This window comes from Lagopus muta, chromosome 17, assembly GCF_023343835.1.
Source record: "Lagopus muta isolate bLagMut1 chromosome 17, bLagMut1 primary, whole genome shotgun sequence".
In the NCBI taxonomy this organism is placed as follows: domain Eukaryota; kingdom Metazoa; phylum Chordata; class Aves; order Galliformes; family Phasianidae; genus Lagopus; species Lagopus muta.
In genome coordinates, this window is record NC_064449.1 from 12,555,699 (window position 1) to 12,572,246 (window position 16,548).

Consider the following 16,548-nt stretch of genomic DNA (forward strand, 5'->3'; position numbering starts at 1 on the left):
TCCAAGAATACATCCTGGGCATAGACATTCTATGGGGTCTGGCTCTCCAAACAACTGTGGGAGAGTTCAGACTTCGACAAAGATGTATCAGTATCCGGGCGGTGCAGGCAATATTAAGAGGCCATGCGAAACATGAGCCTGTTTGCCTGCCAAAACCGCGCCGGATTACTAATGTTAGACAGTATAGACTCCCGGGTGGGCAAGATGAAATATCGAGAACGGTGCAGGAATTAGAAAAAGTGGGCATTATAAGACCTGCACACAGCCCGTATAACTCCCCCATATGGCCAGTGCGAAAGTCGGATGGCACATGGAGGATGACAGTAGATTACAGAGAATTAAATAAGGTCACGCCGCCTATTCATGCGGCCGTACCCAATATTGCTTCCCTAATGGACACATTGAGTAGGGAGATAAAAACCTATCATTGTGTCCTAGATCTAGCAAATGCATTCTTCAGTATCCCAATTGCTGAGGAATCGCAAGATCAGTTTGCGTTTACGTGGGGAGGCAGGCAGTGGACCTTTCAGGTCCTGCCACAGGGGTACGTGCATTCACCAACGTATTGTCATAATCTAGTGGCGCGTGACCTGGCTGACTGGAGAAAACCTGATGATGTTAACCTATATCATTATATTGATGATCTCCTGTTGACATCCGACTCACTGGAGGTAGTAGGACAGGCAGCTGATTCATTAACTGCCTATTTGCAACAAAGGGGATGGGCTGTAAATCCCCAAAAGGTGCAAGGTCCAGGCCTGTCCGTAAAATTCCTGGGGGTGGTTTGGTCAGGAAAGACCAAAGTGCTACCCAGTGCTGTTATAGATAAGGTTCAGGCATTTCCAGTCCCTACAACATCAAAGCAGCTGCAAGAGTTTCTAGGTATATTGGGTTATTGGCGTTCCTTTATACCTCACCTAGCGCAGCTGCTAAGGCCATTATACAGACTCACAAAAAAGGGGCAGCTATGGGACTGGGGGAAAGCCGAACAGGATGCTTTCCAACAAGCAAAACTGGCAGTTAAACAAGCTCAGGCATTGGGTATATTCGATCCTACCCTCCCAGCCGAGTTGGACGTTCATGTTACTCAAGACGGCTTCGGTTGGGGCCTGTGGCAGCGCCAGAGTTCTGTTCGGACCCCCATTGGTTTCTGGTCTCAGGTTTGGCACGGAGCAGAAGAAAGATACAGTATGATTGAAAAACAGTTATTGGCTGCCTATTCAGCATTACAGGCAGTAGAGCCAATAACTCAGACAGCTGCAGTTATAGTCAAGACCACTCTGCCAATTCAGGGGTGGGTGAAGGATCTGACCCACCTTCCTAAGACAGGGGTGGCCCAAGCACAAACAGTGGCACGATGGGTCGCCTATCTCAGCCAAAGGAGCAGTCTGTCTTCATCCCCCTTGAAAGAAGAACTTCAGAAGATCCTAGGCCCAGTTACATATCACAGTGATGCACCAAAAGAAATACTGGTCGCTCCACCAGAGAAGAGTCCCGTTCACGAGGGAAAATATCCTATCCCTGAAGATGCCTGGTACACAGATGGGTCCAGCAAGGGCAACCCGAGCAAGTGGAGAGCAATAGCATACCATCCTTCCACCGAGACAATCTGGTTCGATGAGGGGGATGGTCAGAGCAGCCAATGGGCAGAACTGCGAGCCGTGTGGATGGTTATAACCAAGGAACCCGGTGATGGTATCCTGAACATCTGCACAGATAGTTGGGCTGTGTACCGGGGGCTCACTCTCTGGATTGCACAGTGGGCCACCCAGGAATGGACTATCCACGCCCGACCGATCTGGGGCAAAGACATGTGGTTAGATATATGGAATACGGTCAAACACAGGACTGTACGTGTCTACCATGTTTCTGGTCATCAGCCCCTACAGTCACCGGGAAACGATGAAGCCGACACATTGGCCCGAGTTCGATGGATTGAGAATTCACCATCTGAGAACATCGCCCGCTGGCTACATCAGAAGCTACGGCATGCTGGACAAAAGACAATGTGGGCAGCTGCTAAAGCATGGGGACTGCCCATACAACTATCTGATATCGTCCAGGCATGCCAGGATTGCGACGCTTGCTCCAAGATGAGACCGAGATCGTTGCCCGAAACAACAGCCCATCTTGCTAGGGGACACAATCCTCTCCAGCGATGGCAGGTCGATTACATCGGGCCCCTTCCTCGTTCCGAAGGGGCAAGATATGCCCTGACCTGTGTCGACACTGCAAGTGGGCTACTGCAGGCCTATCCAGTACCGAAAGCAAACCAGGCATATACCATCAAGGCACTCACTAAACTGATGTCTGCCTACGGGACACCTCAAGTCATCGAGAGCGACCAAGGGACTCATTTTACTGGTACAACGATACAGCGCTGGGCAGAAGAAAATAACATCGAATGGCGATTCCACCTGCCATATAATCCAACAGGGGCAGGCCTCATCGAACGTTATAATGGTATTCTTAAGGCTGCCCTGAAGACAGACTCCCAGTCCTTGCAGGGGTGGACAAAAAGACTGTATGAAACCCTGCGGGACCTGAATGAAAGACCTCGAGATGGCAGACCCAGTGCCCTGAGAATGTTGCAGACGACATGGGCCACCCCGCTTAGGATCCAAATTACGGGCACTGATCATCAGGTAAGACCCCAAATTGGTAATGAAAATAATCTTCTGCTCCCTGCCCCTGAAAACTTAGAGCCAGGTACCCATAAAATAAAATGGCCCTGGAAGGTGCAGGTAGGACCCAAGTGGTGTGGCCTACTTGCACCTTGGGGGAGACTATTGGAGGTGGGAGGCTCAGTAGTCCCTCCAGTAATAGGTACATGGCCTACTGATATTATGGTCAACACTCCGATCTTTATTGCTAAAGGGACCCCCATCATGTCCCTATGGCAGATCAGGACACCTCCTTTGGTGCCTGATATCGTTATGCAGCCGCAGATATCCGGCAAAAAGGTGTGGTACAGGCGGCCAGGACGTGCCCCAGTACAAGCGGAAGTGTTGACCCAAGACAGAAATACGGCCTGTATCTTGCCCTGGAGAGCAGACCTTCCCCTCCTGGTACCTGTAAAACATCTGTATTACTCCCCGTGAGTCTGTGAGCCTTCAGGACCACCGGAAGGAACAAAATGCCATCAAGCGTTCCAGTGTTGCTGTCAGATCACGTACAACACCCGGTGATGGTCTGCATGGGACTGATGGAACATAGAATGGACTTGCACCTCAGGACCTCATGCCTCCAGGCACATCATCGAGCACTGGCCCATAGAAGAGTATGGACATCCACTAATCATCACTTGTCTTGAACTGTACCAACATACGTCGCGATAAAATTGTATAAGCGTCGCGATATACCGGATCTCTGTATTAGGGAAAGCTTACCCTTTTGTTAACCTGATCATTGGTTCACGCCGTGAAGGGGTGGAGTGTATGGGAACTGCTGAGTCACGGCCTGAACCTCTGATTGATCACCTGAGGTGAGCCATGAGTCAGCCAGAGGAGCACAGGTGAAGGCAATTCACCTGTGCTGCCGGAAGGGGTGGAGCCAGGCTCCACCCCTCCTGGACCTATTTAAGAGCTGGCTACCAGAGGGGAAGGATCTCTTCTGGAGATCCTCCTCTTTGATATCTTCTAGTGAGCTCAACCCAAGGGTAAGCTCTTCTACTTATTCTCTTTTTTGATCTCTGTTTGCTGTGCCTTACTCTTTTGATTATATTGCAATTATAACATCTTGGTTATACATATTGCAATTATAACATCTTGGTTATACACTACTAGTTCCCATGCAATTAGACCATGAAGAAATACAATTCCTCTAATTAACGTAATGTAATTTTGATCAATACTGATATTGTTCAGCTTCTGAAACTTCATGGAACCACTGCTTTGATGTTACAGAATTAGGTATATATGCACATGCAGACTTCTGTATTGTTCGGGAGCCAGAGACTTCTTATATGCTGCTGCAAATCAATTCGTCACACACTGCTACCATAAATGGCCCTAACATAAACATATACCCTAAAAACACTAGAGAGAGTATACTAGTACCACGCCAGAGAATAAAAGAAAGTTCAACTAAAATACATTTCTTTGAACAAGGAGAAAAAAATGAATGTGTTGTTTTCTTCCAAAGCTGTTTCTTTTTGTTTTCTCCCTACAGTTCAAGTGTTGTCTCCATCTGATACAGAATGGGTGAAACTAACTACTAAAAGGCTTCCGTCTCCGCAAAGACTTGATTTCTACAGCTAATGAAAATAGTATAGCTGCCAGCCTAAAAAAATATATTAACACACAGTAAAAGAATCTAAAACATTTCTATATACTGCTGTCAAAAGAGCTGTTTAAACAAGGCATTTTTGCTAAGAGGAGGCAGGTTAAATGCATACTCCGCCTTTGAAATATACAGTAATTCTTGGTTAATAAATCAATATAAATGCAATAGAAGAAACCAATACTTACAGAAGTCACAGTATCATTCTTCATGGCAGAATTGTACTGAAGAACAGATCTGAGTGGTTCTTTGCTAGGAAATGTGAGTAATGGAGACTTGGTGGCAATTTCACATACACCCTCATACCATTCCTCTGGCCAGAGACCTGAAACACAAAAAATGAAATGTGGAACAAGGGAGAAAAACAGAATTAATACTCCCTAGGTTAATCAGCATTACCAAGCTCTACGCTATTCCTCGAATCATTTTTTTTTATGCTCTTCAACACAAACACAGTGGTTCATGTTTCCAAGTATAACACACACATTTAAGTGATTCCAAGTGAAACTTCGAAAGGCATAGTAAGTTTCTACTTCTTTTCCCTTTGTACCCCATACATACCATACCCCATTTTCCACTTCAGGAACTTGGTGGTCAACATTAATACTTAAGTTACAGATAATTGCTGTATTAGCTTAAAAAAAAAAAAAAAAGTCAGGTTCAAGGATAAGTTGTACTGTGTTGAATCTCACAGCTAAACAGAACAGTTTTCATCTGCTTATCAGAAGTTTAAATACAAGCAGCAATGTTTTTCTCTTCAAATTTACATTACCTGATCCTTCCACAGCAAATCCCATGAGCACTGAATACAACCAGAAGTCACGGAACAGCTTTTGCAATCTGGGCTTGGCTTCCTTGATGGGTGGCAAGCGTCGAGTGAGCTAACAGAGAACAAAATAAAATCAGGAAATGGTGGCAATTACAGCAACCTAATTCCATATGAAGAAATCAACTTCTGTACTTCCATTTACTATGATTTACAAAGGGAATATTTTTTGTCACCCAAAGAAACTAATATAATATTACTAACATTATACTGAAGAAAACTATTTTTTTTTTTTTTTTTTAGAATAGCACAAATTCAAAATGCTGAAACTAAATTTCTGTGGTTTCACACAGGAATACCATCATACTGATACAGTAATCCAAAAAGAATACCTTATATTAGTATGCATCAACTGTAGAGAGGAAGAGACCACACGGTCTTTCAAACCGTGAGCTCAAGACAGCACCTTTAAGCTTTGTTTTAGCACAGAGGAACTCAAAATCAAAATATTAGTCAAGCATACTTCTGGTTGCCATTGTTTATTGGATTTGTGGAAATACACTGAGGCTCCAGCTGGGAATCTTTTATTGTTTTCGCCCACACACATAATGACATCAGTCCTGGAGAATTTACTATCTAAATAAGCAAGTAAAGGAACACCATTTTTAACACATCTATTCAAGCTGTCTGATAGCCTTTTCACAGACAATGGAGCAGTTTATACTCTCAAACAACAAAATGATGTGGAATTCTTACAAATTCACATCGAAACCTGACAGTCTTTTACCCTAAAATTGTTAGCAGCACAGAAAACGTTTAAAAAAATGAAAGGAAATCTTCACTAAACTGTGAACTTTACTAATATGACCAGATATTATTACTGTAGTCTTCATTTTCAGAATTGTATTTAATCTATCCTGAAGAGATCTTTTTCTTAAATGTAAAATAATTCTGTTGTGGTATGAAAACAGACAGGACTTCAGTAAAACCTTACATAAAGCTAACTCGGGACATATTTATAGATCATAAGGCAGTCTGCCATTAAAACAAATAACGGAAAATTCCTATACTGCAGTAAAATTAACCTGAGTCCTAGCTGGTGAACAGCACTGCTGAGTTGACAGCAAATGTCTATCACTGTGCCTCTGGTGCAGAAGTAGCCTCACAGATCCAGTAGCTTCAACCACATTTGAGGTGACGTTCAACTAATAACATAACCTCATCTTAGCACAAAACAGCAGTGACATGGTTTCTACTAGTCTTAAACTGCCAAGTTTACGTGCATGCTTGACTGTGAAACAACATACACACCAATTTTTGCTCAAAGATTTTCCTCAAACATGAGCCTGCAAAGCCATAAAAGTAGTTCAACAAACAACAAACAAAGCAATCCAGCAGAGATCACTAGGCAAGGGAGGGATTTTGGCTGACGAAGTAAGTCTAGCAGTGTTTGATTTAGAAAATGTTTACTTTGGGAGATATACAGAAAACTAGCACCAAAGTTCAGATTTAAAACTTGCCATTCCCCTCACTTGAGCTGCTCAACACATCTTTTCCACACTGTGACTTAAAGGTAAGCCTCATTCACATCCTCTGTTATTTTACGTAGATCTGAATCAAATGCACGTATATTGCAGAGTAGAGGAATGCTCTGTATAGGTGGAGGTGAGCACTGATTAAATGTTAGTGAAGATGAGAATATAAAGTTGGGAACTGCTGACAGCAAACTCTTATACGGCAAAAGCAGAAAATATTTTTCAGTAGTTACCGGACAAAGAATGTCAGCCTAGAGAGAAAAAAAAATAATTTTTTTCTCTTCTGGGGGTGGGGGAAATAAAAAAGAAAGATGAATTTATGATTTTATCAAGTTCTTTAATCACAATGTAAATCTTCTAGTGATCCTTCATCGTTGTAAGAACAATTCATTTTCTATATTGGTTAATCATCCTGTTTTAAGATTTTAAACTAATTACTTTCAGGGGAGAGTTCAAAAAAATTAAATCTTAGCTTAGTAACTTCAGTCCTGTTACGAGCCTGAAAAGTGCTGCAAGCAATGGTTTACAAACTTGTGCACCTATGTCTTTTACTTCTACAGCTCCTTGGTCTATTTGCTAATTTGCAAAACATTTTAAATCAACCTCTTAGTAAAACTTTACTCTCGTCATATTCAACTTTTTTTCCTACATTATAAATCTGTGTGATTATTTTCCTTTACTCAAAGCAAGTGCTATGAAGTGAAACTGATTTTATAAAGTCACCAAATAACTTTCTAAACAATCATTGTAAAAAAAAAAAATAAAAAAAAAAAATCAAGACTTTGGCATTCAGACACCCATTTTACAGTGTCACCTGACACAATTATCAAATGTTCATGTATTGGTCTTTGACTACTGCAAGAAGAAATTAAACTTTTTCATACCTTTTTAAGATCACTGTAACTACCGCAAGTCAGAATTATGGTGAAAAGTCTCTCAGACCTACTTCTTGTCAAATGAGTAAGGTTGATGGATTAACTTCAAATTACGTATCTAGAATTAGCTCTTGATTTTGAAGTCATGACACACCCCCCCCCCCCCAAAAAAAAAAAAAAAAAAGAAAAGAAAAGCAGCAGTGCTCTGCTTAAGAGACAAACAAGAGATGAAACTCCTTTTTGGAGAAAAAAAAAAACAAACAGGTTCTGCTTAAATATATTCATAGATACACTAAGCGAACTGAGAAATCTATCATCAAGATAACACTAAGACCGGAAGAACGGTTGCAAACAGGAACTTATAGAACTTCACATCATGAAGAAAATAGACAACACTACATACTGTGCAGTGCTACATAAAAGTAAATTGAAACTAAATACAACTAAATAAGAAACAGAATCAAGAATCCAAACAGGAGAGGCAGATAGTTGTACCACAGTTGTAAAAAGTGAGCACGCCCATGGCGTAACACACAAGGCAACAAACAGGCCAGCATGAACATTTAAGCATTTTACACACTGCAGCCCCACTAACAGCATGCAGTGCAGATAAACGTCTTTCGGTGAACTCCTTCAGTGGACCCCAGTCCCTCCTCCTACCAACCTCAGATCATTCAACTTCTCTTCAACTCATATTTTTAGTAATGAAGTTAGTAAACTTTAAGCAATTGTATTTTACACATAAATAGATCAGTGTATTTCAGGCAATGAATTTGTTATCACTGAGATATGTCAATAACTATTACTTAAGCAGGAGGAGTTCAACAAATTATCTAGCAGGATGGAGACATTATGTAAGCAAAAATGATTGCCAGTAAAACAGATTTATCTATCTACCTAAGACAGATAAATACTGTTGAATAAAGCAACTACAGACTTTGTGGCCTGACAGAATCTATTGAAGACCTAAAATTCTGGAACACACAATTAAAATTCAATTACCCTCTTTCTTTCAACTTTGTTGTCTTCCAGGTTTTCAGAATGAAGTTCCTATTTCATTTGTTTGCTTTGGCTGTCATCATAACCTCCGCATTTTGTGGAATCAAGGACTTTGGTGACCATTTTGAAAGCCTCAAAGATGCACATACACATGAAAATGGAACCTATGATATGCCAGACCTACCACTGGAGTTCCACAGAGAAAACACAATCACCAATGACTTGATTCCTGAAGAGGAGGAGGAAGAGGACTATCTAGATCTTGACAAGATATTGGGTGAAGACGACTACAGTGACGTTATTGATGCTGCTCCACACATAGTTTCTGAAATTCAGCAAGGAAATATTCTGGAACTTTTCCAAGGCAAAACCAGAATCCAGCGTCTTAATATCCTCAATGCGAACTTTGGCTTCAACCTTTATCGGAGTGTAGCAGACAAAGCCAACTCCTCAGACAATATTCTCATGGCTCCTGTTGGTATTTCCACTGCAATGGCTATGATTTCCCTGGGTCTGAAGGGTCAAACTCAGCAGGAAGTATTATCTGTTCTCGGTTTTGAAGACTTCATTAATGCCAGCACCAAATATGAGCTCATGACAGTCCATAACCTCTTTCGGAAACTCACTCACCGGCTTTTCAGGCGCAATTTTGGTTATACTCTGAGGTCTGTCAACGATCTTTATATTCGTAAGGACTTTTCCATTCTGAATGATTTCAGAAACAATATGAAAACATACTACTTCGCTGATGCCCAACCAGCTGATTTTTCAGATCCTAACTTCATAACCAAAACCAACGAACGCATCTTGAAGTTGACCAAAGGATTAATAAAGGAAGCTCTTGTGAATGTAAACCCCACAACGCTTATGATGATTCTTAACTGCCTTTACTTCAAAGGTAAGTAATCCCAGACTAAACTTGAATAGATTCTGTAGCTCAAAATAGACAAATTCTGATTCTGAAACTGATTCTCTCATCAAGAACACTCGCTATTATTAACCCCTTAGCTTGCATGTCTTCGTAGCACATCGATGTTCTAGTTACGCCTTGAAATCAATGCGTACTGTAGTAGAACAACACGAACATGTTATAGACAAATGCTTATAGTCCAAAAGCAAGACTAAAAAAAAACAACACATGAATGCAGAATAGCCTCAGAAAGCATGGACTCTGTATGAAAAGCATGAATCTTGGGTGGTGAGGAAGTACTTACATGCAAGTTACTAGACAGATTCATTCCCATTTCAGGTTATCGACTTCACTAAAATTGCAGAGGTTGATTCCAGTTAAAACGTTTAACATTCCTTAAGTACTATGGATTCAAAGGAATGACTATAAACACCTTCTAGCTTAAAGTACATGTTTATGTGATCAGAGTGTGATCCTTGTCAATGAATCTATCCAGAGAGCTAAAAACAATAATCAAAATATTCTTCTAAAATTAAAAAAGACATTCACTACTTGGAGTGTTTCAGAAATTCAGCGTGGCCTGTCTGCTGCTATGAGCTCCTATATGCTTCACTATAGACTGAACAATCAGAAATAAATATATATACACACAATATTCTCTTAATATTAACTCTTATTTTCAATTTCTTTACTCTTCAGTTTAGAGTCCCTAGTAAGATTTTCAACTTTGGCTATTTGCCTAAGGTTGAAAGTTGACTATGTTTACTTTTTTTCTAGTTAAAAAAACAAAACAAAACAATATTAAACAAGCAAAAAAAAAAAAAAAAAAAAGGCAGGAGGTGCAAGCAAAGAGGAACTGAGGAAAACGTCAAAACCCGTTACTGTGTAAGATGAAATCACATAAAAGCAAAGTAACACATCAGGAGGGAAAGAGAGATTACCACAAATAGCAAATACCACAGATAGCAAAGTTTGAGTACAACACACTGCTTTCTATAAAGGAGTTTCCTTTTCTCATTATGTCCCTGCTTCCTGAAAACACATACTCAAGGTCTCTCTTCGCTCTGCATTCTTAGCATTTGATTTTCCAACAGCGTTCCTCCAGCTTTACACAATGTATCTTTTTCATTTGTTTATAAGGAATTATTTCCTTGAATTATGTTGCTTTTCTCTTTAAAAGATCTGGAGCTCTCAGTAAGCATAAGATCCAAATAATTCCCTATTTCAAAGTACCTTCAAAGTACCATCCAAAATAAAAATATTTGTATCCTTAAATACATATCTAACAGTAATGTCTTGCCATAACAAAGGTGTTGATTTACTATCCATTAGACTACACAGAAAAAAAAAAAAAAAAGGATTATACAATGTGAAACAGATGCATTATTTTTCATGACGTGGTCACATTTAAAATATCTTCTGTTTTAAAATATGTACTCTGAAATCATTAAGTCCTTGCACTATCTCAAAAAAACAAAGACACCAACAGAAGTTAAATAGCTTTAACACTGGAACTCCTGAGCCATCAATATCAAAAAGACTCCTGTTTTTTTGTTTTTTTTTTTCTTTCCTTTCCCAGTCCTGTTAGTTTGAATTACCACTGTACCTGCTGCTGAAGATAGTAAATTTCTAACTCATAAAACCAAAACCAATCAATTCCATATCGAGATGCGTCATTCCTTTATCTTACAGTAACTGTCTCCTGGTACAGTCTCCTGGTAATTCCATATCAAGTGAAATAACTTTTCAGAAGCAGGTTCTGCTCCTTGTGTACCCAGTGTCTTTAATAGTTCATTTAAAAATACGACGTTTGTCCACATCTTTCGAATTACAACATTTACACTATTTGTATCACTGCAGACAAGCTGTGTTTAGCCTTCAAAGCCAAGAAACCTTTGAGTACTCTCATGTACGCAGAGAGGCTCAGTACAAGAGTCATTGAGCAACAGTATGGCTCCAGATATCAAAAAGTCTTAAGTTTCTCCTACGCAAAATCCATCAACAATTAACTGGAAGCTATTCAGTCTTGGTTATAAAGTTTTATCTTGAGTAGGTATCCAGCATACATCTGAGACCTATTCTCCATTCCACCTACCAAAAATAAGTCAGTTATTTTAGCCACGGTAGACCACAGCAGCTTCTGATGACTGAAAAATTTAACAGGTTCAAAATTGCTTCTCTGATACTCTAGTCATGCATACAAGACAAAAGCTTACCACTGAAGACAACTGATTGACTCTACCACCTAGATGGAACCCAAAATATCATCCTGGGAAGACTTTAAACAGTCAAGAAAGTCAGCACGGTGCCAACTGGTTTCTGCTAAACCCAGACCACATGCTTCCTACTGGAGAAACAGTACTTTATACCAAGACAAATGCACTTGCCAATGTGAATCCAAGAGGAAGTTTTCAGCTCCCCTCTTTTACTAAGAAGAGCTGATAGACTGCTCTTACCCCTTAAGAGACAGAGCTGCTGAAGCTCCCACAGCCCACAATGGCTTGGAGTCATTACCTAGCTTGAGTCCCATGCCTGTGAATTCTGCTCCTTGAAGAAATCCAGATGGTGCTTCCACCTGACAGCTGAGGCAATTTGCTTGGGAATAGCATAATCCATTTTATATATCCCTTCAGAATAACTACAGTCTGATGATCACTTTGACTGCTCCTAATACATCAAGAAAACATCAGAATGGAAGTCAAGGCTTTTTGTTACCACACAGTCAATTTAAAAGTCAAATTAAGGGGCTCAGAATCATTAATCTAACGTTTCGAAGTAAACATAAAGTTTGTAGTCTATCCACACATTTGCAGTCATGCTCCCCATATACTTGCTTGCAAATGACAACCTAAAATCTAAAACTTCAACAGGAAGTACCAGTAGCCCTATCTCCACTAAAAAATTCTAGCTTTGTCTGCCTATTAAGAATGTTTTTCACAGAGCTACAGCTCTAAAGAGAATAAAGTAGTACCGCTTAAAAAACTGCTGGCTTTTTTTTGTTTGTGTGTCTGGTTGGTTTTGTTCCTTTGTTTTTCTTTTCTTTTTAAGCACAATCAATAAATACTTTGGATACCAAATAAATCTTTACACAGCTTCACCATCAGGGTTTGAATCATGTTTTCTCAACTGCAAAATGTGTTGAATTGCATTCTTCGGGAATAAATTAGACGACCAACAAGCATGTTGAAATCGAATCAAAATGGATCATACAATTAACTAGTAAACACCCAAACCGTCCAGAATGTCTTAAGATGGTACACTCATTGACTTGGACTGATTAAATCAAGATCGTGCCTTCAGCATAATATCCTTGAACTATTATGCAAAATGAGAACAGCTATTACATAGCTTGATGCATCAATAACATGCCTGATGCAGTCTACTTCATACTGGATTCAAATATCAGATCTCAAAAAAAATACAACCGTACTGTTAGGTGAAAGCCCTGTCAAGTGGTTTACATATATATTTTTTAATTTCTAGATTCCTTATGGAAAAAAAAGAGCACATGAAGCCATTTCACATACCAAATTTGTGTTTTACTTCTGTAATTCAGATAATTAAGATCAGACAAATATTAAGCAGGAAATGAAGACAAATATTAAAAGTTGCTTTAAAACTTGTGTCCTGATTCTGGCTTAATTAAAATTAACATTCACCTACAGCAAGTTCTAATTCACATGAAAGTATAATGTATACTGTTACTCTGGAAATATTTTTCTAAATAAGTATATTTGCTTTTTTTTGTTATTTATTTGTCTTCTGCATTACCAGGAACGTGGGAGAATAAGTTTCCAGTGGAAATGACAACCAAGAGAAGTTTTCGACTGAATGAAAAGCAAACAATAAAAGTTCCTATGATGCAGACTAAAGGGAACTTCCTAGCTGCTGCAGACCCTGATCTGGACTGTGGAGTGATCCAGCTCCCATTTGTGGGGAACATCAGTATGCTGATTGTACTTCCACACAAGCTCTCTGGCATGAAAGCACTAGAAAAGCAAATAACCCCTCAGGTGGTGGAAAAATGGCAGAAGAGTATGACAAACAGGTATCGGCTGAAAAATACGTTTCGTTAAAGTCTTAAATACTTTCCTGGTCATATTGGCAAGGAAAAGTAGGCAGCCTAGAACATAACATTTTGACTTAAGCTGAATGCTTTAAGCTTAATACAATCTATACAGAAGCTACAAATCGCCAGCTTAGAACCCCAGAAAATTTCACAGTTCCTTACAAGCATACCCAATCACTCATTAAAATGCCCAGACCCTACATACTACACACAACCAAAGCAAAGCATTGTATTATGTCAAACTAACAGTATGTTAATTAATTATAAAGAACATAGCTCAAAATTAATAATGCCTGATTTGTAAAAGCAAAAGCGCGGTACGAGTTCTTGTGTTATTTGCACCTTAATTTTAAAACAAATGCATAGCAAAGAAATTATGCAAATTCACATCTTCAACAATTTTTTTGCATTTTCTTTCTACTAGAACCAGAGAAGTAATTCTGCCTAAATTTAAGCTGGAGAAGAACTACAACTTGATTGGTTTTCTAAGATCCATGGGAATAGAAGAACTGTTCAGTGAAAAAGGCAACTACTGTGGTGTATCAAAAGAGAAAGTCTCCATTGACAGAGTATTTATAACTCTCCTTCTCTTCATCTCCTTTCTGATTAAGCAATATAATCTGAAAACAAAGCACTATAGTAATAATTCACAGTTTAAGCATCCAAAATATTGTTTTACATAGTCTTTCTTGGAAGATGGGGGGGGGTTGTGGGTTTCTCTACACATCCTCTTTTTTTTTTTTTTTTTCCTTTTAAAAGAAATATGTTCAATTAGATGTCAAATCTACTAGAAGTATTGTGGTTGATCAGTCAGTCAGTAACAGAGCTACTCAGAAGCCAAGCCCAAATGATTGCTGCCCCACAGGATCTACCAGCAGAAGCATCACAAGGCAGCCACATGCAGGACACAGCTTTGCTGGGGGGAAGGCCTTGAGCCCATCATTTGTGTATACTGAGACCCTCCTTTTTTATTTTATTTTTCACAGTTCAATCATCAAGGCACAATTACTGTGAATGAAGAAGGCACAGAAGCTGGAGCAATAACCAACGTCGGATTCATGCCTCTTTCTACTCAGATTCGCTTTATTGTCGACCGCCCCTTTTTGTTTTTGATCTATGAACACCGTACCAGTTGCCTTCTGTTCTTGGGTAGAGTTGTCAACCCTGCCAAACCATAGAGCACAGAGCAACACCAAAACGCTTTCATACACAGGCTGTATAATTACGCATTAATATATCATAGAAGTATCACAAAAGGCAATTTTCTTATCATATTAGTTAATACAAAAGCCCCGGTATAAAAAAAAATATATTATATATATAGCATCTATTAATAGTTCTACGTGAATGGACTCAATAGTAGATGATTTGTCTGCAGTGTGAGGTATCAATACAAGTATATTAAGAAATATCTCAAAGTAACTTTGTGTTTTATTTACTTCACTTTATAAAATGTAATCAATAAAATATGAAGACTATCTGGATTCTTGAAGTTCAGATCTTAAAGTTTTATTGCTGGGGAACCTATTCATAATAAATAGGAAAAAGAAAATCCTAAGTACCTGACTGGCATTAGAAAGCTACGTCTCTCCTGGATACTTTTACATACTCTAATAACAGTAGGTGGCCAGCATTCTTGCTTTTGCTTGCTCTATTTAACATTCAGCAGACCATGCCATCAATCATGAGCTTTACTGATCAGCAGAACAAAAATGTCCTGGTGGAATGAAATCCTAACGGATCCACTACCTTCCCCCAGTCTGACTTTGTTGGTTTCAACACAGTTCTCTAATCTCCACCCATATAAACAATTTCAGAATTAGGGCAAGCAGATAATTCCTTAGAATACCTTATGTATTGTGAGCAGCTAGCAAAATGCTCTTTTTTTTCAGCTCAGTATCACCTAACTCTCTCTACAAAAAGTGATTTATATCAAAAACAATGTTTGTTAAAAATTCAAATGCACTCTCCATGCTTCATTCAACAGACAAAACCTTTCCAGTCATACACTAAGACTGTAAACAAGCTTGCTTCATATCTGAAAAACTGAAGATTTGCCTGCACTCTGTAGAATATTACTACCAACCTAGTATCAAGAACAGAGTTACACCTCACATACAAACTACTGAAGTCCCTGAACATGTCCATGTCATACACTTTCCTTCACATCTTAACATCTAAAACGTATGTGTCTCAAACCAGTGATTTTTTTTTCTTACATCTAATATCAAATATTGTGTAAATCTAAGTATGTTTGTATTTTAAAGTTTCCCTCATGTTACAAAAACACAAAAAGCTCCAAAAAAAAAAAAAAAAAAGCCATAAATAAACCCTTTAAACAGTTTAAGAAGTAAGGCAGCTCTTTAGAAGGTGTTTTTCAGTACTAACTTACTGATTGCATACTGTGGTAGATGAATAATCACAAATGTCAGCAATTATTTGCTGCATACACAAAGTCATTTTTAGCAGAAATTAACATAAAATGAAAACCCAGCTGTTTCTATTTCTAGCTTACACTGCACTTAATGAAAAGCCAATACTGGGAACATAATTTTTAGTACTGAAGTTTCACTACACAAATTGTTGTAATTCATGTAAACATTTCATCTTTTTTATCTACATACAAATACTAAATATTCACACCCCAAATATAAACTGTGTATCAGATTAAATGGGCTGGAGGATCCGATTTTTCCCTTTTGTCTTCACAATCTAAGTAACCAGAATTATTCAAGGGAAAGAGGACAAGCACAAAGGCAAATCAGCTACTGTTCAAAACTCACGCTCTTCATACATTGTGCAAGAAAGTCAAATATTTGCTTCAACAACCATAAGTAACCATTAACTCTTACTACAGATTCTGGCACTCACTCTATTTAAAGGTCACATTAGTTAAGAAAAAAGCAGTTTTCACTGGATATTCAGAAAAAAAAAAAAACCATCATCAATAAAAATTTGAAACAATACTATTTCCATAACTTTTACACGAAGTCTTTAACAAATACTGATGTTTCTTTTTTTTTTTTGTCTCCATTATGTAAGGCATGATCTTGCACTCCAGTCAGTGCTGACACTAACATCCGCTTAACTGATAAGTCAAAAATACTACCCAT

At 38.8% G+C, this 16,548-nt stretch overlaps 2 protein-coding genes across 4 annotated transcripts in view; one reads left to right on the plus strand and one right to left on the minus strand.

Annotated features, from left to right (window-relative positions):
• Nucleotides 1-16,548, minus strand: part of PI4KA (phosphatidylinositol 4-kinase alpha) — a 63,319-nt gene that overhangs the window by 26,609 nt on the left and 20,162 nt on the right. For all 3 annotated transcript variants that reach the window (XM_048963666.1, XM_048963665.1, XM_048963667.1), the window contains exons 20-21: nucleotides 5,054-5,162; nucleotides 4,470-4,606 (exon numbers count right to left, since the gene is read on the minus strand). In XM_048963666.1, coding sequence (XP_048819623.1) covers nucleotides 4,470-4,606; nucleotides 5,054-5,162 — 246 coding nt within the window. The remainder of the gene's footprint in view (nucleotides 1-4,469; nucleotides 4,607-5,053; nucleotides 5,163-16,548) is intronic.
• SERPIND1 (serpin family D member 1) lies at nucleotides 6,498-14,919 on the plus strand. The gene is made up of 5 exons (XM_048963668.1): nucleotides 6,498-6,620; nucleotides 8,490-9,354; nucleotides 13,141-13,414; nucleotides 13,860-14,004; nucleotides 14,422-14,919. The coding sequence occupies exons 2-5, from the start codon at nucleotides 8,499-8,501 to the stop codon at nucleotides 14,611-14,613; spliced, it is 1,467 nt and encodes a 488-aa protein (XP_048819625.1). The 5' UTR covers nucleotides 6,498-6,620; nucleotides 8,490-8,498; the 3' UTR covers nucleotides 14,614-14,919.